The 21,624-nt window shown below is 45.8% G+C and overlaps 1 protein-coding gene across 1 annotated transcript in view; it reads left to right on the top strand.

Moving 5' to 3' along the window:
* LOC119175468 (testicular acid phosphatase homolog) overlaps window positions 1–9,428 on the top strand; it is a 32,419-nt gene extending 22,991 nt beyond the window's left edge. The window contains exons 4-9 of the mRNA XM_075881272.1: window positions 3,737–3,889; window positions 4,050–4,145; window positions 4,749–4,838; window positions 5,023–5,143; window positions 7,214–7,296; window positions 8,948–9,428. Coding sequence (XP_075737387.1) covers window positions 3,737–3,889; window positions 4,050–4,145; window positions 4,749–4,838; window positions 5,023–5,143; window positions 7,214–7,296; window positions 8,948–9,247 — 843 coding nt within the window. The 3' untranslated portion in view covers window positions 9,248–9,428. The remainder of the gene's footprint in view (window positions 1–3,736; window positions 3,890–4,049; window positions 4,146–4,748; window positions 4,839–5,022; window positions 5,144–7,213; window positions 7,297–8,947) is intronic.
* Window positions 9,429–21,624: the final 12,196 nt, after the last annotated feature.

Raw genomic sequence — 21,624 nt, 5'->3', positions numbered from 1 at the left:
GGACGAAAGAGCTTAAAGTAAAAAAGTAAAATTTACTGGAGTGGAGACGGTGCCTCTCGGGTGAAGCCGTCCACCGCTAACTTGCCATACGCAGAAAATACGCCTTTCGCAACGCTAGACGCTGCGGCCGCAAGGATGTTCCAGATGCTCTCTGGCGTTGTGGCGTCCGCACGTTGTAATGAATGCATTGTGCGATGCCTAAGGCTACATAAATCAAGATAAAAGTGCACTAGGATAAACTTAAGGCTGCGAGTAGCACGTTTAGAGCTTCTCTGTATGCCGGAAACATGTTGACAGCTCGTAACTTGTCTTCATATTTGACGATCATTCTTTTCAAAGCACGTTGGGGCGTGCTGTCCAACCTTTGTGTCCTTGATATTACGGGAAGCCTGGAAGCCATAAGACCCCATTTTTTCACATTGGAAGCAAAAGACTGCAGTGGCCGCATTGTTTCGACCGGACTAGGCTGAGACCTGCAAGTTGTCCGGCTGGACTTGACGCATTTCCAAAGCACCCGGAAAACACAGTAATACGCCTCCTTGTGCTCGTTTATATCACTGGACTGGTGCGCGAATAGAACAAGCACGCAGCCTATTCAATAAAATTAAAAATTACATTTCGTTTTAGGTTCCTTGTGTTAATTAAAAAGGTAGCTCACTAATACAAGGTTAAGTAACGTTATTTGAGCAACAAACCAGAACCTGTATTTTTTTTACAACCGCGCCTTGCGTTTTGTTATTTTTAGCGCAGCGAGCAAAACCAGTAGATCTGAACTGTGCAACGCCTGTTCTTGCTGCAAAGAAAGCGACCATAACCGAGGCGCCGGGTACTCGTACCGTTATATCTATTCAATTGGAAAAAGTTGTTGAGGATGGGAGAGTTGCATCAACTAGCTGCACGGCAGCTCTTATAAAAACAAGCTTCATGTTTATTAGGGTATATAAAACAGCTCAAGAATAAAAATCTATACCGCAGAGAAATCGCACACTGAACCATCGAGATAAAACAAAGGAGATCGAGAATCAAAAGCGCATGCTTGAGGAGGGCAGGCTGGGGGTCTCCCCTCTTATACATACAGAAAATCCTCCACGGGCCACAAAAAGACCAGAAGGCACGTACACATCCAAGCTGCGGGCGTTTGCGTTTACGCTGCACTTCTATTCTCCATCAGCTTTTGAGAATGTTTTGATCGAAGCACAATATCGAGCACTGTCAGCAGAGCGCACTATACTAGAATAGCAAACAGTTTCATGAAAGGACAGGCTGGATTCACAGCTGGGTCGCTGAGCTCGGCAAATCTCGCCAAATGCTGCACAGGGTATTTTTGTACGTTGGTTGTTAACGACAAATGAGGAAACACGTTGAGACTGTGGGCGACTAGATGGACGTGAGTACCTTGAAAGTGGAATGCATTATTATAGACGGCATGTGCATACGCTGGTTGGCCTAAGCTTACCACTTAGGAGGTCACCTGTGTCCTTTTTTTTTAATTGACTCATGGACAGGAGCCGAGAGAGTCTCGTTAACTAAATAGTATCGAAAAGCTCTGTTAATAGGGCCGGCTGCAATCTGACTACCCACATTTCAAGCACGACTTTGCAAAGCCAAGACATCTGGTTCTGGAGGTTTCGATATTATCTGTGATAAAAAAACTGGCTTTCATTAATGAAAGCCTTCACGAACATATCTTTCTCGATGAGGATGTCCTTTTGTGTGATGCTTTGGACACCCACATTTATATTACACACAAATGAAGTAGCCGAAATTTACAGATGCAAAGGAGTGTATCCCATGAATAAAATTAACAGGAAAGTGTGTGCCGAGAAAGTGAGGTCTGCTCTCACGAGTATGGTTACTTTTAAAAATCAGCATCACATACCCTTCGTAGGTGTGCATGCTTGCAAGGAAAACTCCAAAAAAACGTAACAAAGTCGACTTTACTCTTATCCGCCATTTGTTTTTTTTTTCTTGACAACTTGCCCCTTAATACACGTCATAACTGTTAAAAAACCAATTCGCCGAGGCGTGGCGGGCGCTTTGGCTGTTTGGCTCCCGTATCTTGCCTATGCCATGGCCGCCGCCACGCGCAGCGCAGCTTCACTGAGATCCATTGGTTTAGATAGGTGGTCTTCACTTCATCCTTGTTCGAAAGTGAAAGCGGAAACGGTGAAGGTGGAGAGAGTTGTACAAACGTAAAAACAAACATTCAAACTTTTAAGGTGACCTTTATATTTCATATATCAGGAATTACTAAATGAGATATGATGACAATATTCCAGCAACATAGCAATACTAATTTCCGAAATGACTAAAATCTGGACGCCGATTCTGAAATATAGAGTTTTGTTTTGCGATTACGTATAAACACATTGTGAAAGCAGGAGGCAAATGACGAAAACAATGTTCTAGGCCACACATGCTTGCGTAGTTCATAAAAAATGGGCTAGACACATTTATGCACAGAATGAGGTCTACGTGTTTAAGACCTTTGACCTAGACAGCTAAAATGTTTAACGCAAGAAGGATTCCTTTGGCGATTTCGTGGTTCGTTAAAAACAAGGTAATAAAAATAAATATAGAAATAAATATAGACAACAAGGTCATATCGCATATCAACGGAGTGGCCGCGCAACGGACGCAACTGAGTGGCCCAGGGGGGGGGGGGGTGGATTTGGGGTCTGTTTTGATATCGCTATTAAAAACTGGGTGATGAATATCTCGAATCACCTAAAATATAATTTTAAGAACGGGCATGCTATAAACTGTCACGGGCTACTGATTGCTACTACAGTAGGACCACACTAAAACATTTTTTAAACTTAAGAAAAAGAAAAAAAACACGCGAGTGCCGGCAAACGTACGAGCTGAGAAACTTAAAAAAAAATGGCAGCATATCCTCGGAGTGAATGATGGGGAGTGGGGCGAAGCATTCGTCCGTCCATTCGTTCTTGCTTCCGTCCATTCCTGCGTACGTCTGTGTAACCGTCCATGCGTCCATCCACCCGTCCGTGCGTGCGTCTGTTCGTGCGTCCGTCCCTGCGTTCGTCCATGCATCCGCGCCTGCGTCCGTTCATGCGTACATTCATGCATCTGTCTGTGTGTCCGTTCATCCATCTATTCAGCATTCCAAGTACCTTCATCTCGCATCTTTTCATCATATATTCTCCATATAGAAGCACCGCCATCCAGCGGACATTTCAAGGACTAAACGGGAGGTGGCACATGCACACTTTCTTACGGCTTGCGCTTCGGGTTTACTACCCACCTTTAACCACCTCGAGTTCATGGTATATACTAGTTCACTGTATTCATGGCTATGTGGCCCAACGCTCGCTAAACCTTTCTAAAACCAAGGAGGTTACACCCAGTGAGTATAACGTAGCAACCCTTTCTTGTCAGATCGTGCTCAATGTACATGCCAATAGCTGCTAATGGGAATCGCAGCGTGCGCGTTACCTAAAGGCCAAATGCTCCTGTCTCTCATTCCCCCTTAGCAGCCATTAACATGTGCATTGAGCACTATCTTTTATGTTCAACAACGCACAGAAGAAATCTCTCACCGGAACCACCTTGGAGGTCAAAATCGTTAGGACCACCAGTTCGGGTATGTGCCACTGGGGGTTACGTACGACGAGGGAGTATTGTCTTTGTGAGTATTGATAGGCGCATTCACTCGACATATTGTGTTCATAATATACTAGTGAGTGATGTGCTCACTCTAGTTCATCATTGTCAGATGCGAGCAAGAAGCTCTGGCCGAGAACGGTGCCTGGAGAGCATCCAGACCAACCTATACGGCCTTTATCCCCCACGGGACAAGAAAGTTTGGAACAGTGAAGTGGACTGGCAACCTGTACCCATTCAAACAATGCCCGTCGACTTGGATGGCGTGAGTGTACAATTTCTATTGCGTTATGTGTAAGTGATGAGTTATTCGATGAAGGAGTCACTGCAATAAACTTCGGATACATTCATGCGACAAGTTAGGCTTTCTATGCGAAAGCGCCAGGAGGCACCAGTCCAAGACCATTCGTGGATGCACTTTACAGATGCGGTACGAAGATGCAATATGCCCCGCTGATGACGAGGAGCTGGAACGCATCCGCGAGTCACCGGAAGGCGCTGAGGTGATGAGCAACAACGCGGTGAGTTAATCCCAAAGTTTTTTTTTTTTTGGCCCTCCCTCTTCACACAACACGGTTTAGTTGAAAAAAAAAAAACATCACAGTGAATAAACGACACACGTGGCATGCTTCCTTACAAATGCTCAAAGGAGGTCGTTTTTCGGTTATGTATTGTAGAGCTTCTTTCCGTCTGACTGATTTTAGGCGACAGACAGGTATGTATAGTTGAAATGATTCCGTTACTCATTTTCCCTGCACGAACACCAAAAATGGACTCATTGTACCTGAAAAGTCATGCACTGTCGTAAGGTGCGGTAATTCTGCCAGTCTGGCTGCCTATGTGTTGCCAGTCTTCATACGAGCTCTCGTTCATGTCATTTCGTTCTCGTGAGAAAATCTTTGCGATACCTATAGGTCCTCTTTCGAAATTGAAACTTTAACGGTCAAACATTTAATATGGTTACTTTCTCTGTTTTCCATAAACCTTCTATGTTTCATGTTAAATCTAGGCCTTCTAATCACTACAAAGCAGTTTCCCGCAAGGACACGCTTGCGCCACACGACGGAAGCAATTTTGCTCATCCTCCTGCAAAACTGATCTGACAAGTTGCATACCTGTTGCAGAATTTGATGAGGACGCTCGAGCAGCTGTCTGGCAAGAAAATGACAGACTGGGTCAGCGTGAGGGATTTGCTGGACACTCTGACTATCGAGGTATGTCAAGTGATACACTAAACACTTTTTTTCATTCATGAAAATATGCGCTGATAATCATTACAACTCATTACACAAAAAAATGTTGACTTTCATTTTGGCATACACTAGTAAATGCAACAGTCCCCTAATTGTGCTTCCCTTAAGGTGAAGTTAATGTTAGTGTTGTATTCTCTTTGCGCAGAGGAGTCGCAACCTGAAGATTCCTGACTGGGCGCTTCCACTTTGGGGCAACATGACAAAGGTGGCGAAATACACGACCATATTGAATTACAACAGCGCTCTGCATAACAGACTACAAGCTGGTAAGATTCTACATTGCTTTTTTCGTCCGTGCATTTACTTATCTCGACGGTCTCATATGGCGTGTCAGCTGACACATGCCGCTCCCGTCGGTTCGCGAAAAAAAAAGAAAACGAATTATTCGCCTTAGCACCTGGACAGAATAGATTATGCAACAGTATGGCTACGAAAACATTGGAGTATGCACGCTATAAAGAAGCGATGAGAGGTCATTTAATTTATACTTGGTGGTGGGGTAAAAGACGCAAAACGATGTGACACAAACAATAGGAAAGAATAGCGCGTATGTTCGCTCATTGGTTTCATCCCATCATTTCGCCTTTCGCGATGTTGACGTCACATTGAGTGTTACAGGTCTTCTCTGTCTTTTATCTATCCTCTATGTCAGGTACGCGACCTTGGCGAGACATAATGATATCCCGTGTCAAAAGAACGTGCTTTGCATATTAATTGAAAAATGAGTGTGTGCTCACATCGATTTTTGTTACGAAGTAAAAGAAATGCTGTAGTTATACAGTCTCGGACACTAACCAGGTGTTTCTCCTAAATGCGGTCCACGCTGTTAATAAGTGGACATGGCCAAGTAGAGAGACTTGATGTTGTAGCTCATTCTGGATAAAATAATGGTATATACACTTACTTCTGATATTGGGTTTTCATAAATCACAAGTGATGAGACCTGCAACTTAGCGTACTGAAAATTTTTATATCTTCTGCCTCACGGGCTTATTACAAATATGCAACAGTGTACCGTATGCTTCTGCGGCAACACTATCTGAATGTAAAAGGTAAGGGAATCGAGATAAAATAATACCATTTGAATGAAGAAATCTGCCACAGGGGCTCACATCAAGAAAGCTTTGTGTGAGTTAATTTAGAAGCCTAATGAAATCATATTTTTAATAACCAACACATCTATCAGTGACAGTTAGCCAATGGGATTCGGGCGTTGGTAGATGACGACAAAACCATTAAAAATTGACTTTTTAAATGAATCAAAATGCATTAATAAATGTTCTTTGTAATAATATTCGTCCCATTCTTCACCCACTATTGCGTTTCTATATAAGTTTCTTCTTTCACAGTCGGCTGGCATTGTGTCCTTTTTGATGACGCTTGTTAGATAACTCTGTGTCTCTTCCCTTGCGCGCTTCTCCCAATTAATTGACGATGGCAGATACAAGGACGAAAAGCAAAAAGTACCAACGTAGGAACAATCAGGCAAAATTCGCTAACCAATAAAAAAATCCACCCACCAAAAAAAGATGTCGTTACATACACCCACGTGATCTTGCTGTCGGCCAGCGCGCATGTATATTCGCTTTGTTGTTATTAGTTCTCAGATGAGGGACATAACCTAACCACAGACGGAAGCCGAGAATGTCTTATCTATGTACTATCGTTTGAACCATTGATGCTAAAACACGAAGATGTAACAAGCAAAGCGCATATGACGAGCACTCTAGCCTCGGCAGTGCATGGAAGGAAGCACGTATACGCCAGGAGAAGAATGAGAAGAGGCCGGGTAGGAGCTGTCTCTTGTGCCACTTATTAACGCGTCTCTTGCGTTTGCTTATAGCGACAACGAGTCCGTACCCAGTAGTTCAACTTTCGAAACGCTCCACGCATGCGTGATCGCGGCAATCCAAAGCGACACACCAAGAAACGTCACTTGTTCTGTAATGCCACCACGTGTGACAACTGCGCAGCGTGATCCTGAAACGCTCGCGTCCGATCAGGCGCTGATGAGCACTCACAACACTCATCATGCAACATAGTTTTTTTTAAATTTTCAATGTCTATAGGGCTTTCGAAAAAAGCCGAAAGCTATAATAGGGTTGTTGTTGTTTAACCAACGTTTCATCCGCTAGGGAGCCGTGATGTTGGTAACAAGAGATTAACTAGAGGGTATTACTTAGTTAGACTGCCGAACGAATCAACAGGGAGTATTTTATCAGCTCTTGAAAAGGAGATAAAAATATTTGAATGCTGAACTTTAATCGCAGAGTAATCATTGAATACCCGGTGTAACAGCACCTTCTTTTTTGCTTTGCTAGAATAATTCTCTGCAGGTCTGATGATCCGAGAAATACTGCGGCACTCCGACGAAGTCATTAATGGGAACTCGAACGTGAAGCTGTACATGTACGCTGCGGTATGTCTTTTTTGTGTGTTTTCTATGCAATATACACGCATTAGAAGCCGTGGAATACGTCAAACTTCGCATTGGACAGCTAAGCAGAGTCGCATGCCCTGGTCGCTGGAATATAATGTAGCGCAGGCATACCATAGGTCATTTGAGCGTGTGTCTGTGAAGCTCACTTTCTTTCTGAGCCCGGATTGCTCGTAAAGGTACATCACTCGGATTTCTGTTTAACACATCGACCACTTGCTGGTGACGTAGCCTTTCCCTAATTTGTAGACACGATCAGCGAATGATCTATGCGCCGCGCTTGTTTGCGATGCCCAAATGTGTCCAGGGGCACTATAAAAGTTTTTCGCTACTATTAGAACTCTCACGCACAAAAAAATACTAACCATATTTATGAAATACAAAAATAATTAGGTACGCACTAATTACTCACAAAATTATTTGTAGCACTTCAACTACCATTGTCAGTTATCCCAATTCAACCTGTTGATTTTTTGCAGAAGTGTGAATGGTTAGTTCCACCATGCAGCTGGCGAAATAAAAAATGAGAAGGTTTTATTATTTCTTTAAAAGCGCCCATGGTACCGCAACTACTGTGGTAGCCTATAGCATAGGTAAGGTGCCGCAGTTGGAAGATCGACAAAGCCGGCTCCATTTCAGGGCAATGGAAGTCGCACTTTGAAAGAGTGAAATGTAGTAACATACGTGAAGCTATATTTAAGGCAACTTTAGTCATCTACGGGGGATAAAAACGAATACAGAGTCCTCCGATACGGCCTGTTTTTTAATCATATTATATTTTAACCCCTGTATGTAACTTTTTTCTCCTTCACTGTATTACGGGCTTCAGAAACTTGAGTAAAAGCGGTCCACTTACGGGCTCTATAAGGCAATCGAGTCAGAAAGTAAACTTGGATGATTGCGCTAACAAAAATGCCTCTTTTAAGAAAGACTGAAAGACCAAAAACATGAATTACTGGTGCCAAAGGGAACTAAATTATCCTTAGAGGCTAGCATAGCCTGCTGAGAGAGATAGCGCTGCTTATCAGTGCACTGTAACACTAGTTGAGTCACTTTGATCATTTTCACATATATTTTTTCTTAGTCCAACCCACTCGGTCTGAACTGTTTTCAGCATTAGAGCGAAACTTTCATACTTTTCGGATTCTCTCGGGGAACGCTTATTGAGAACATGCTTTAGGTGTACGATTAGGCTGTTGACTTTTTTCGCAAAGAAGGACAATTATTTGCAAACTGACACGCCCTGTTACAATGAATGGGTGATGCTATAAGATCGCTTCATCCTTAAATAATTTCTTGTTGATTGCTAAAAGAACAATCAGATTACACTTCAGCGCATTCACGTCTTGCTGAATGTTGCTCGGGAATTGCATAAATTTATTAAAAAAGAAGCAGTACAAACACGTTCAACATCATGTCGCGAGCGTTCATGTCACTTGGTCTATGAGCGATACACGTCAGGAAAGCTCGCAATTAGCGTGATTACCTTCGCGCAAGTTATAATGTCATACTTTGTCATCATTTGGCTGCGCCGCAATGTTTTTGTGAGTTGCCATTTTTGGATGCGTGTCTTCGTATTTGACCATAGCCCTTTTTGCAGTCTCGGTGACTTACAATATTCATCGTTTTGCAGCACGACGTCCTGATCGCAGCATTTACGTCAGCATTCGGAGTGTTCAACCAGTTGGCGGTGCCGTCGTCGACAACGGTCATCACCGAACTGCACGAAGACGCTGACGGCAACTTTTACATCCAGATGCTCTTCAAGAACGACACAACGCGCAAGCCCTACAGGCTCGAGATCCCCGACTGTGAAGGGTTCCGTTGCAACCTAAAAACCTTTAAGGCAATCGCGAAGCCTTACGTCGTCGAGGACTGGCGCCAGGAATGTGGCCTCGAACCACTACCCGGTGGCACCAACCTATTTCCTTGAAGATGATTGCACGACTAGACCACCTGGATGTCGGTGGCCCGGTCGAATTACATTCATTGAAGCAGCTATCCGGTTGCTGAGGTCCATGAAGCCTTTCCGAAGGCTGTTTTTATTCACTGCAGAGCGCTGTACTTCGCGCCTGTTACCCCATCTTCCGAATAAATTTTGTTTTCTAAAAATATATGCCTCCAACTGTTGTCCATATCGCTAAGACCATGACACGCTCTTGTTGACTCCTTGAGGAGAGCACCCGCGCTTATACTGCGTGGCGTAATGCACTAAAGCATCAGTTTTGATGGTGATAGTTGGGCTAGCTGGTATACGAACTGACTTGATGCATAAGCAATTGGCGCAAAAAGGACAAAGCGCAAATTGAAAGAAGCGAACAAGACGCGGCGCCAAGTTCTGTTTCCTTCACTTTCTCATTTGTTATTATTGCGCTAATCATTTATGTCACCTCAACGGCGCATATCTGATTGTAAATTCTGATCAGCACCTCCCACGTGACAGAAATACTATCGCATATCTGTGCACGTGCGCTCGCGCAATACTATGTAACGTGGCGATATTGCAACACCCTCAGCCACGATGTCAATAAAAGCGCTTGGCGCAAGGATGGCCAGGGGAACTTTCTCTTCGGCGTTCTTGGTTATCGTTATGTTTCTGGCATGCGAATAAAGCAAATGTAACGATCTCGGCGTCGCGTCTTCATACACGATAAACACAAACACGATAAATACAGCTTACGCAAAACCAGCTTTAGATGCGTAGCCTTTAGAACAAATGTAAATTTATTCTTTTGCAGACGCACGTGGTACGCTTATGAGGTCGCTTGTGTGCAATTCACATTGGTGCAAACATCAATCGAGATTAGGAGCAGTAAAAACACCGTTACGGTCACATACGCATGCATGATGTGTATTTTCCATGTACCTGACTCCCTCAAGCGAAAATTGCGTCAGCTTCTCATGGCTTACGTCTCGGTCACAGTTGGGTTTCGTTTGCTTTCAAAGATTCACGAAGATGCGCTTCATTGAAAGTTCAGGATGTGTGGTTGAAGAAACATATAAAGCCGGCAGCATTTCGTAAAACTAAAAGCGGCGCCTAACCGTTGTTCCTTGTTGCACATTTACTGGGAACTCCTGCATGCCTGCTTTGCGTAAATATTTAAACCGTGACTTTTGGCTGTTAGAAGTTGCAGCTGAACCGGGCTGTTGGAGCTCCTATTTACCCCAGCCAAGAGGAGGGTAGTAAACCGGAAACTCTCATCTGATTACCCTCCTCCCCCCCTCTTTTGTAGACTTCCCCCGCAGTGGACCCCAGCTCTGCGACATAGAGCCTTCAGAGCGGGATGTTATCAGTGCGAGCAACTCCGAGGGTGGCGACATGCCTGGCACCGCGTCCAGGACTCGATAGGAGACGCGCTCGCGCTGGGTTCTGGACAGTGACGCTTGTGGCCGTTCTAACGAGTGCGCGAGCCCTATAATTTGGGGTAGCAATTAATGAATTCCAATGACGCGTTAAACATTGCTTAAAGCGTCGGCCCCCAAATCTCGACACACTCTTTCCTTTCTTCCCGGGCGTAAACAACACGGTCGATAGATTGTTATCGTTTGGTGCTAACGGCCCGCGCCTCTCGGTTACCAGCTCCGAAGCTCACTATGCGTATACCCTGTGCAAGCGCAGCCCTTGATTACTTCCTCTTTAGGCGTTCTTTAACAGCACCATCGTTTCCAGTGGCTTCTGCACATCAGAGCTGGCACTGTTCCTCTTCGTCACCCACACACTAACGACGCTCACAAAAGGGTCGCTTGATGCTCTGCGCAGGCAGGCACGAGAAGCGCGCGACACTCTCCGATCACTTGTTCGCGCCCAGCGAGCTCCCCGAATTTTCTGCAGGCGCATCGCACATCGTGGCTACGCGTTCTTCACGAAGAAGAGAATGTGAGGTTGGTGGAGCTGCGAGCGACAGCATCATACGCACAGCATTCGATACGAGTCTGGAAAAAACTGTCACTGACTTTAGGTCCCAGAGGAAAACGATAAAGAACTGGTCCTGCAGCAAGACCATATAGTTAAACCGACAGTGTGCTGCCTTATCGTGCATACATCGTTTCTTGAATGTCAGAAGTAAGGTTGGCTTCCTCGTTGGTTGCTAATGATAAGTTTTGGCCCTTCGTCTTTTTTAAGTATTATTTTCTTGAATGCCTTTAACAAGAAAAAAAACACGAAAAAAGTGCACTTTTGTAGCTCGCCGTGAAGCTAAGGATGCTTATTTTCAAAATGTTTCCTTCCGTGCGGCTTCAGAGGCAGTAACTAACAGTGTTCATCTAGAAAATAATAGTCCCTGCGAAGTCTGGCCCAGATCACTTAGAGTAAATGTAATAAGGCCACCAACGACAACTGATAACAAGTTCGTCAGCTCTTAAAATCAGCCTTTTAATATATAAAGCTGAGTGTTTCATCTTTGTCTAATTGTAATGATTGCTTTAAGCATCCAGGTGTGGGTGCAGGGCAGAGCAGCGTTCTCTACTTGTGGTTGTAGCCGTTTTCATTCATCCTACTGCACCGAATTTGCGATGCCAACCCACGGCGACTTAGCGTTAAAACGCAAAGTGTACTAGCCCCTCGATCGTAAAGGATCGTGGTTTAAGAACTGCATACAACGAAAACAACGAGAAAATCGCCTTGCGTTTAGCGCCGAAAGCATGACGCCGCTCGTAGCGCGTTCATAATCACTGCCTTTTAGCACAGTCTTGCAATGAATCCAGCAGATGGCGCCTCTAGGCCAAGTAGGTTGTGGCCGGAGTTCCGCAGCTACAGAAGGGATTCGATGAAGTGATTTATGTTCTTCTGCGCATCTGCGTAGCTGTGAGGGTAGTATCGCACGCGTTTTCGTAAATATGTATACCCGACCACACACACCAAAAAAGGAAGAAAAATAAAGAACAGAATACTGATATCGCATGTGAATTTAAGTGCTGGGGACACTAAAGTATAAAGCAAGGTCTACGCACACAGGGTGAGATACGCGAGACAGCTAAGCATACGACAGGTGTGTATGTGTAATGAGTGTGATAGTAGCTGCGCCCCTGGTGGTACCCATAATATATATATATATATATATATATATATATATATATATATTGTTACTATATGTGTAATTTAGGTATGTGCATCTGTGTAGCGGGGAACATGGTGGTAGCAGAAGAGGAGGACGTTCGGTTGGTGGCAAGAGCTCGCTGCTGCGCGTTCACTGCGGTATACTGTCGAGTCGACCGTTACGTCTGCTTCGAATAAACCCCTCGTAGACGTAACAGAGTGGTGGAGGTGCTGGGTACGACACGTCGACGTACCACGGAGCCACAGCTGTTCGGAGTTCGCCGGAGCCGTCGTCTTGCCGGTCTGCCGCCGACAACAGTCGTCATGGCCCAGAGCGAAGGTCAGGAATCAACCGCCTAAACTTCGCGCCAATCCACACTGGCTACACCTAGGCATCACTACATGGAACCCCGCCCGTTCGCGGGAATGGCAGGAGAAGATGTGGACGCGTGGCTAACGCACTACAAAAGGGTGAGCCGGTACAACCACTGGAACTCTATCGATCAGCTAGAAAACGTCGCGCTGTTTCTCATGGACACTGCACTCATGTGGTATGAAAACCACGAAGAGTCTTTGACAACATGGGCTCTTTTTGCTCAAGAACTCAAGAAGTGTTTTGGTGACTCCGACTCAAAAAAGAAAAGCGCGGAGCGGACTCTTGCTGGAAGAGCCCAGACTCCTGGAGAAACCTGCACTGCTTATATAGAGGACGTCCTTATGCTTTGCAAGATTATAAACCCGCAGATGTCTGAAGAAGACAGGGTTGGACACCTATTGAAAGGCATAGCGGAAGACGTTTACATTTTTTTGATAGGCAGGGATGACCTCACCTCTGCCTCCGACGTCCAACATCACTGCCGCACGTTTGAAAAATTGAAGACTCGTCGCATCGCCCCAAAATTTGGTAGGCTGGCAAATGTGACAACGGTTGCCAGCGTCGACGTGAGCCCGCCCATCGACCTTACGGCTACTATTCGGGCAATTGTGCGTGAAGAGCTGCAGCGACAAGGTGGTAGGGTTGACGAAACCATTCCTCATCCACCTACCAATCCACCCTACTACACAGCGGCACCATCAGCTCCTTTACCACCATCGGTATGTGTGGCAGACATCAGCGAAACTGGAAATCCGAGGCCACGTCGTGACTCATTCGCGGCCGACCAGCGATATGGCCAACGCCTTCGGCACGGCCCCGCCACACAGAGGTGGGCAGCCCCCGCTCAGCAAGCTCGTCACCGACCCTTCACAGCTGAGCGGTCTCAGCATTGGTTCAGCGAGCGTCCTCTACCAGTCTGCTACAACTGTGGCTTCGAAGGACACATTGCCAGGTATTGCAACTACCGGCAGCCACCAAGGTACGACCGATCACCGAGATTTAACCGTTCTGGCGTTACCCGAGCACCGACATTCCCGGGAAGCGCGTCTTACGAGATCCCAGGACCGCTACGAAACCAATCTCCGGCCTCTGACCGCAGTCTGACACCACCACCTGCCCCTCGCGCCAACCGATCACCGTCTCCTCGGCGCCGCCACTCCTCGCCTCCTACGGAAAACTAGCCGGCGCCGCCGTTGGAGGTGAGGTCGCCGGACAGTCTTCGATTTCAACAGATATACCTCCGTTAGCTTCCATGTTTAGAAATAAGGTTCGAGTGCTTATCGATGGTGTACCGACGATGGCGTTGGTGGACACAGGTGCAAGCGTGTCAGTGATGAGTTTAGTTTTCACCCGCCTTCTTGGACGAAAGGTTATGTTTCGTTGGGACCGTACTGATACGTTTCGTGGAGTGATCGGAGAGGTGTTACAACCTGTTGGTGTCTGCACTGTTACTGTTAGTTTGGCATGCCAGAACTTTGTCGCAGAGTTTGCTGTTCTCCCTCATAATACGCATGACGTCATTCTGGGACTCGATTTCTTGAAGCTATGTGGTGCTACTGTTGATTGCCGCACAGGACAAATTACAGTAGATTCTGATATCCCAGTTTTGTTTATCGAAAACTCGCCCTCTCAAGAAAGTGCTCTTTGCGTGTCTGTGGACACAACTGTGCCGCCGTTGTCTGCAAAATGTGTCCCTGTTGCCTGTTCACCTGCAAGCGAGAAAACATTTGACGCAACTGTGGAGCCCGTGCATCTCAGTTGCATAAAGAAGACAGTTTTAATACCATACTGTACATTATCGGTTGTGCAAGGGCGTACTGATTTATGGGCGATTAACTGCTCTAATAAACCTACAGTGCTGCCGAAGGGTCTGAAACTTGCAGAGACTCGTGAACACCAAGTCTTCTCGCTTGCCATTCTCGCAGAAAGCAATGATTCCCCGGATAAGACCCGTTGCGATAATCTGCACGTCAGGGACACCACCATTATGGCTATGATTGATAAGTCACTCAGCACCAAGGAACGTAATGAACTGGCGAGTAATCTGCGCAAACATGCCGGTATTTTTGATTTCGCTCAGCATGATTCACCGTCATTCCCTGCTTCTCGTATAAAGCACCGAATCGACACGACATCTCACAGACCTCTTCGACAGAAACCATATCGTGTATCGCCTTCGGAACGCGCAGTGATCAACGAACAGGTTTGCGAGATGCTCAAGCAAAATTTAATTCAAGAATCATGTAGTCCGTGGGCCGCTCCAGTAATTCTAGTGAAGAAGAAGGATGGGACATGGTGATTTTGTGTTGACTACCGCCGTCTCAACGCCATCACTAAAAAAGACGTATACCCACTCCCACGGATTGATGATGCTATCGACTGTCTATCATCGGCATCTTACTTTTCGTCTGTGGATCTGAGGTCAGGCTACTGGCAGATTCCAATGCACGAGGAAGACAAGGAGAAAACGGCATTTGTTACAACAGATGGACTATTTGAATTCAATGTGATGCCGTTCAGACTCTGCAACGCGCCCGCCACTTTTGAGCGATTCATGGACAACATTCTGCGTGGATTGAAGTGGGAAGTGTATATGTGTTACTTGGACGACGTTGTAATTTTTGGGCGCACTTTCTGTGAGCACAACACACGCCTTGACCTCGTACTGGACTGCCTAAGCAAAGCACGCTTGGTGCTCAACTCAAAGAAATGTCGTTTTGGAGAGCGCCAAACACTTGTCCTTGGACACTTAGTAAACAAAGAAGGCATACGACCGAATCCCGCCAAGACGGCCGCAGTAGAGGCATTTAAGCAGCCAAGCTCGCTGAAAAAACTGCGCAGCTTTTTGGGGCTTTGTTCATACTTTCGCCGATTCATTCCTGGCTTTGCCAATATCATATACCCGCTCACGTGTCTGCTTCAGAAAGGGGTGCAGTTTGACTGGACCCCGGAATGCGAGTCTGCTTTTTCGGAGTTGAAGTTTCTTTTGACGTCCCATCCGATTCTTCGACATTTCAATCCTCTCGCTCCCACTGAGATTCACACAGACGCCAGTGGTATTGGTGTATGTGCTGTCCTGGTTCAACGCTTGGATAATCAAGAACACGTCGTAGCGTATGCAAGTCGCTCGCTCAGCAAGTCCAAGCGTAACTACACTGTCACAGAGCAAGAATGCCTTGAAGTAGTCTTCGCAGTGCAGCGCTTCTGGTCCTACCTGTACGGACGCCCCTTTACCGTCGTGACAGACCATCATTCTCTCTGCTGGTTGGTCAACCTGCGTGACCCATCTGGTCAGCTGGCGTGCTGGGCACTTCGTCTACAAGAATATGACTTCACGGTTTCCTATAAAAGCGGCTGACGTCACGCTGACGCAGATTGTCTTTCGCGACTACCGCTTCCAACGATGCAATGTGACGCGGACACCTTCGATACCTACATTGCATCACTCGACCAACCTTTTCCCGATAACAAGACCTTTAAGGATGAGCAACAAAGGGACAGCACCATACAACAGCTTCTTGCTACCAAACCAAAACCATCGCCTACGCGCTTCTGCATCCGAGACGGGCTAGTTTACTAAAAGAACTACACCAACACCGGCTCACGATATCTTCTGGTTGTTCCGAAGAGCCTTCGCGTTTATGTTTTGCAGGCTATGCATGATGACCCAACATCCGGTCATCTAGGCACAGCGAAAACTCTGTGCCGTCTTCAAGAAAGATTCTACTGGCCCAAAATGCGCCAGACGACAGAACAGTACGTGTCTAGCTGTAACGAGTGCCAACGTCATAAGCGCCCAACAAGTGCTCCTTTAGGGCGATTACATCCGGTGCCGCCCCCTAGAACTCCATTCGAGCAAGTCGGGATTGACCTCCTTGGACCCTTTCCCCAGTCTTCTGATGGAAATCGCTGGATAGTCGTTTGCACCGACCATTGAACACGGTACTGCGAGACAGCTGCCATGCCATCGGCAACTGCAGCCGATGTGTCTTCCTTCATGCTACGTTTTGTAATTCTTCGACATGGACCTCCCAAAATCGTAATCAGTGACCGTGGCCGACAATTCACAGCAGACGTGATGGAAGAGATGCTTCGTGGCTGTGCTTCAAGGTTTCGGCACTCTACGCCATACCATCCCCAAACGAACGGTCTAACTGAACGAATGAACAGAACTCTCTCGAACATGCTGTCTATGTATGTTGCATCCGATCACAAGGACTGGGATAGTATTCTACCCTTTATCACATATGCATTCAACACCACTCAGCATGAAACTACCGGCTACAGTCCTTTCTTTCTTCTAAATGCTCGACCACCTCGTCATACCCTGAATACTATCTTCCCGTGTTTGGACCACCATGATCCCTGCATATCCGAGATCATCTGTCGGGCAGAACAAGCTAGACGCCTTGCTTATTTGCGCACTCTTGCTTCGCAAGATCGCTCGAAGGCACATTTTGACCGCCGACGCCGACACGTGACGTACACTCGCGGCGACCTAGTGTTGCTGTGGACACCAACTAGAAAACGCGGTTTGAGCGAGAAACTGCTAGCGCACTATGCGGGACCTTATCTTGTTGTAGACCGTATCAGTGATTTAGTTTACCGCATAGCGCACCTCCATTCAAACGGCCGATGGTCTGCAAAAACTGAACTTGTCCATGTTGCACGTTTGAAGCGCTTTATTCCTCGAGAGACTGTTTGACTCGCCCAGCGGGCTTCGTCTGCGCGGAGGGAAGTGTTACCACATGTGTAATTTAGGTATGTGCATCTGTGTAGCGGGAAACATGGTGGTAGCAGAAGAAGAGGACGTTCGGTTGGTGGCAAGAGCTCGCTCCTTCGCGTTCACTGCGGTATACCGTCGAGTCGACCGTTACGTCTGCTTCGAATAAACCTCTCGTAGACGTAACAATATATATATATATATATATATATATATATATATATATGTATGTATATATATATATATATATATATATATATATATATATATATATATATATATATATACATATTTGTGCAATGTTCGCGCGTGTGTTATATGGGTGCTTAACTTCTACTCTCCCCCGCTCCCCCCGTGGCTACACCATATAGATAGGCGTGAAATCACGTGATTTGGAAGACAAAAACAGTCAAGCTTTTCATTGTGCGACACTAGAGAAAAAAGTTTGTACACATGTTGTTTGCACTATGAGGTCACAGTCGCTTATACAGAGTTTTAGTGGAAGTGCTGCCAGCGACAGATGACGTCATCGAAAATAGAGGGGAGTCGGAACGCACTAATATAGCAAAATGCTTTGTAATCACGGTAATATAATTTTCATTACGTGCAATACTGAGTGATCTTGTGTTGCGAAATGCGAGAAGATATGCATTTACAATTAAAGGCTCAAACAATGCCTGTACGAAAATACATATATACTGACTGCAGCAAGCAATATGGATCGAATATGTGGCATGAGGAAAACCTGCAAAAACACAAAATTTGAAGCAGTCTCCAGGGAAATTCGTACTCTTGCAAAGGCTCACAGAATAAAAGCATAATCGATAAGGAAGGAAGTCGCGCTTGTTCATACAGCACTGCGTTCATTGCTTGAGAGAAAGACGAAAGGGGAGGGTAGGGAATTTAACTCGGTTCCCGTAAGCGGTTTGCTACCCTGCGAAGGTGTAGGGAAATATAGGAGTCAAAAAAGTATACAGGGATAGAACAATAAACTGAAAGGAATCCAAAAAGCACGCAAACACACACATACGTTAAAAGCATTCCAATCAGAATATAGTTCAGACGGACTGGTGGAACCCAGAAAGTGCAGCAGTTGCACAGCATCTTTCTGTGATGTGAAAACTTCATGATGACAAAGAATTACTTGTTCCGAAAGAGTTTGGTTGTCGAACTTGTTTGATGCGTTGCAGAGTAGAGTGAGTTTCTATTTTCACTGTACTGCAGGACGCACATTTCGAGTGGTTTTCTTGCCTCCACTATATGTAGAACACACCCGCTTTGCTCAGTGCGATGACCAACTCTGCAAAAAAGGATAGTATAACTTCAGTGAAGTAATAATGTAGCTCTAAGGATCAAGGATGGATGAAATGAGCGTACTAGTGCGTGCTTGAGATGCGGCTCGTTTATTGCGACGTGGCTCATTGACGAATGAGCACGCGGAGCTTCCGTTCTGACTCGGTCTTTGAAAGCGGTCTCTATAATCGGGAATCTTCCACGTGAATCTTTATCGGCCCATTCATTGCTGATAATCCCGTGGTGAATGGTACCCGCTGAAGTTTGATTGGATGACCATTTTTAGGTGGTGTAACAGTTCTGCTGTTATAAATACTGGCAGTTCATGTGGACCACGGAGTAAGGCTGACAGAAGACTGCAATGCAGCATTTGCGTTACTATTGCTTCTAGGTTGAGATCCGCGGATCGAGGGGCACACTGCAGAATTTCTGCGAATGCCCTTCACATGGTAGACCTTCTGGCAGGTAAAACATTGCATAGACCTTGGAACGAATTGTAGAACACCCTGACATAAGAAGCCACCTTCCCGTATTAAGGAAGACTGCCATTTTCAGTGTTTCACCGGCCAACACAAGATGTTGTCCTTATTCGCTGGTTTAGAAAGATGTTGCCAAGTCCGATCTATCGAGTTTGGCAACTCAGTGCACTCAGTGCACTCAGGTTTCTCACATCAATTGCCAAACTTGTTTAGCCTGATAGTTTAGTTTAGCCAAAATAGTTTAGCCCTCGTATTTTTCCTAAGATTCTTCACTTCGTTCCGTACGGTGTTTTCATGGTACAGTGACAGCGCTTAACTGTTCAGGACACGTAGGTTATCAGGGGTGTTTTGTGAGGCCATCGCTGACACGCAGTTTTCATGGGGATTGAACTAGACGCTAAAAGTGCGTTAATGATTGGACATTTCACCTTGAGGTAGAAGACAAGCTGAAAGCAATCTTCCGAGAACCCATCGTCTGGTGCGCGGTGCGGCTCAGTGACCTCACTCTCACTGGATGCAATGCTTCCCCGCTGCCAGACCCGAAACAAGAGGGGGTTTCGTGAGGTTGTATATGCATCACCGCGATGTATGGGATAGTAGATAACGAAACTGCGCTGTAAAGTCCAGAAAACTGCAGAGCCGGGAGAGGTGTAATAACCACAAGAGAAATGCTTCATGTATCCTTATTGGGTATCATTATTTTACGCTGCAGCAGAACCACACAGCAGGTATTGATCACTGGAACGCCTCATAACTAAATACCCAAACATTATTAAAACCAGTTGAACGTAGCTGCTTAAATTTATTCGGAGCGCGACTTTCTCAGTGGCTAGTCAATACTTTTCGCAACATGGACACACATTCAATTATCATTTTCACCTTCAGTTACTGTGAATGGTTAGAGTGAACTTTTTTTCTTCACCAATAACTACGATGCACTTTATAGTTTCATTTTTTTTTCATGACAAACGACAACTTGAGAGTAGAATAGCAATAGGCACAGCATGTATTGTGGGAAAACAAAAGCACAGTAGCAAGCAAACAAAGCCATGCTACCATGTTATATAAAAGCTCAGATGCGTATACTTTTAAACTATTAGAGTGTTTGTCTGCTTCAGAATCAATACAAGATATCATCAGACATCAGTGATTTTCAGTGTTCCTAACTCTTTAAGTTTGATAGCAGACACCACCATTATATCGAGAACGCCTCCATTGGGATCAAACGCGTTCGAACAAGGAATGTCGCCTGCACTTACGTTCCAGCAAAAGGGTCTGTCTTTGTGATATTTGTGCGAGGTACTGAAAAAGGGGGTTATCTTCTAACAATATAGTTATGACGTTAATTGTTTAACTTATCTGCTTTTGTATCGCATGTAATGCATCTTAACCAACTCCGGCACACATGGCCTCGCTATACTCTTGGCCGTACGCGCCGAACCCCACCAAGGATCCGAGCATTGTGAGCTTTATGCAGGGTGCCGTGCCCACGTTTGTCATACTGTGCACAGATCACACCTCTGCGCTCGTGGACTGCGCACGGGGACTGCACACAATGAGCCAACCGCGAAGGGACGGCGAGTGCGCACGCAGTGAGGGAGATAGGTGACACTTTGCACTAGCGTTGTTTATTACCAGGATTTCAGTATACAATGAGACAAACTGCTTCACATAAGAACCAATTGGGTCGTAATTGTGCAGTAACAGTGCACTACTTAGCTAATACCATCTACTGAATATTTCAATTAGTCACCAAATATGGCACGCCTCCAAAACAAAGAACCAAGTCAGGAGGGATGACCTGTACCCTTTGGCTGGCGCTCCTGCAATTGCGCACCCCAGCGCACAAGAGACAGAACAGACATAGGTACAGATGACAGAAACACACGGTGCACGATCGCTCGGCGCTGCCTCGGGACGTTCGGACTGCCGAAGGGACCGCGACCTCGCCGCAGCAGGGGGATTCGACGAGACGACATACCCACCGGCCGGTGACGAACAAATAACAAATGATCACCGCTGGCCAGCACCCTCTGAGGTCCCGAAGTGGTCTCCCCGAACCCAGTGGAATTTTCTACAATATTTTTCTACGCCGTTGCAATAGGCTGCATCTGTCGATTCGCCCCCTCTGAGTCCTCGTACCTGAGTGAAACGGCCTTCAGGATAGCGAACCAATTTTAAACGTTATTGCACACGACTAATCATGGCGGTCATGTCTCTTTTGTTGTGCATCAAGCAAGTTACGCTTCAAATTTGTAAACGCTAGTGGTTACTGATGTACATAGCTCTTTTGCTTACTTTCGTTCAAGCCCATGTTCCCAAGCATTGTATAGTTGTTTACAATGATGTACGTGTTTCCTTCTTTTTCTTTTTAAGTTGTAAATAACTCTTACTGTGCTGCCAT

Source organism: Rhipicephalus microplus, chromosome X, assembly GCF_043290135.1.
Source record: "Rhipicephalus microplus isolate Deutch F79 chromosome X, USDA_Rmic, whole genome shotgun sequence".
NCBI classification, from domain to species: domain Eukaryota; kingdom Metazoa; phylum Arthropoda; class Arachnida; order Ixodida; family Ixodidae; genus Rhipicephalus; species Rhipicephalus microplus.
The sequence above is the reverse complement of the archived record's forward strand: the minus strand, read 5'-3'. Positions and strand labels throughout refer to the sequence as shown.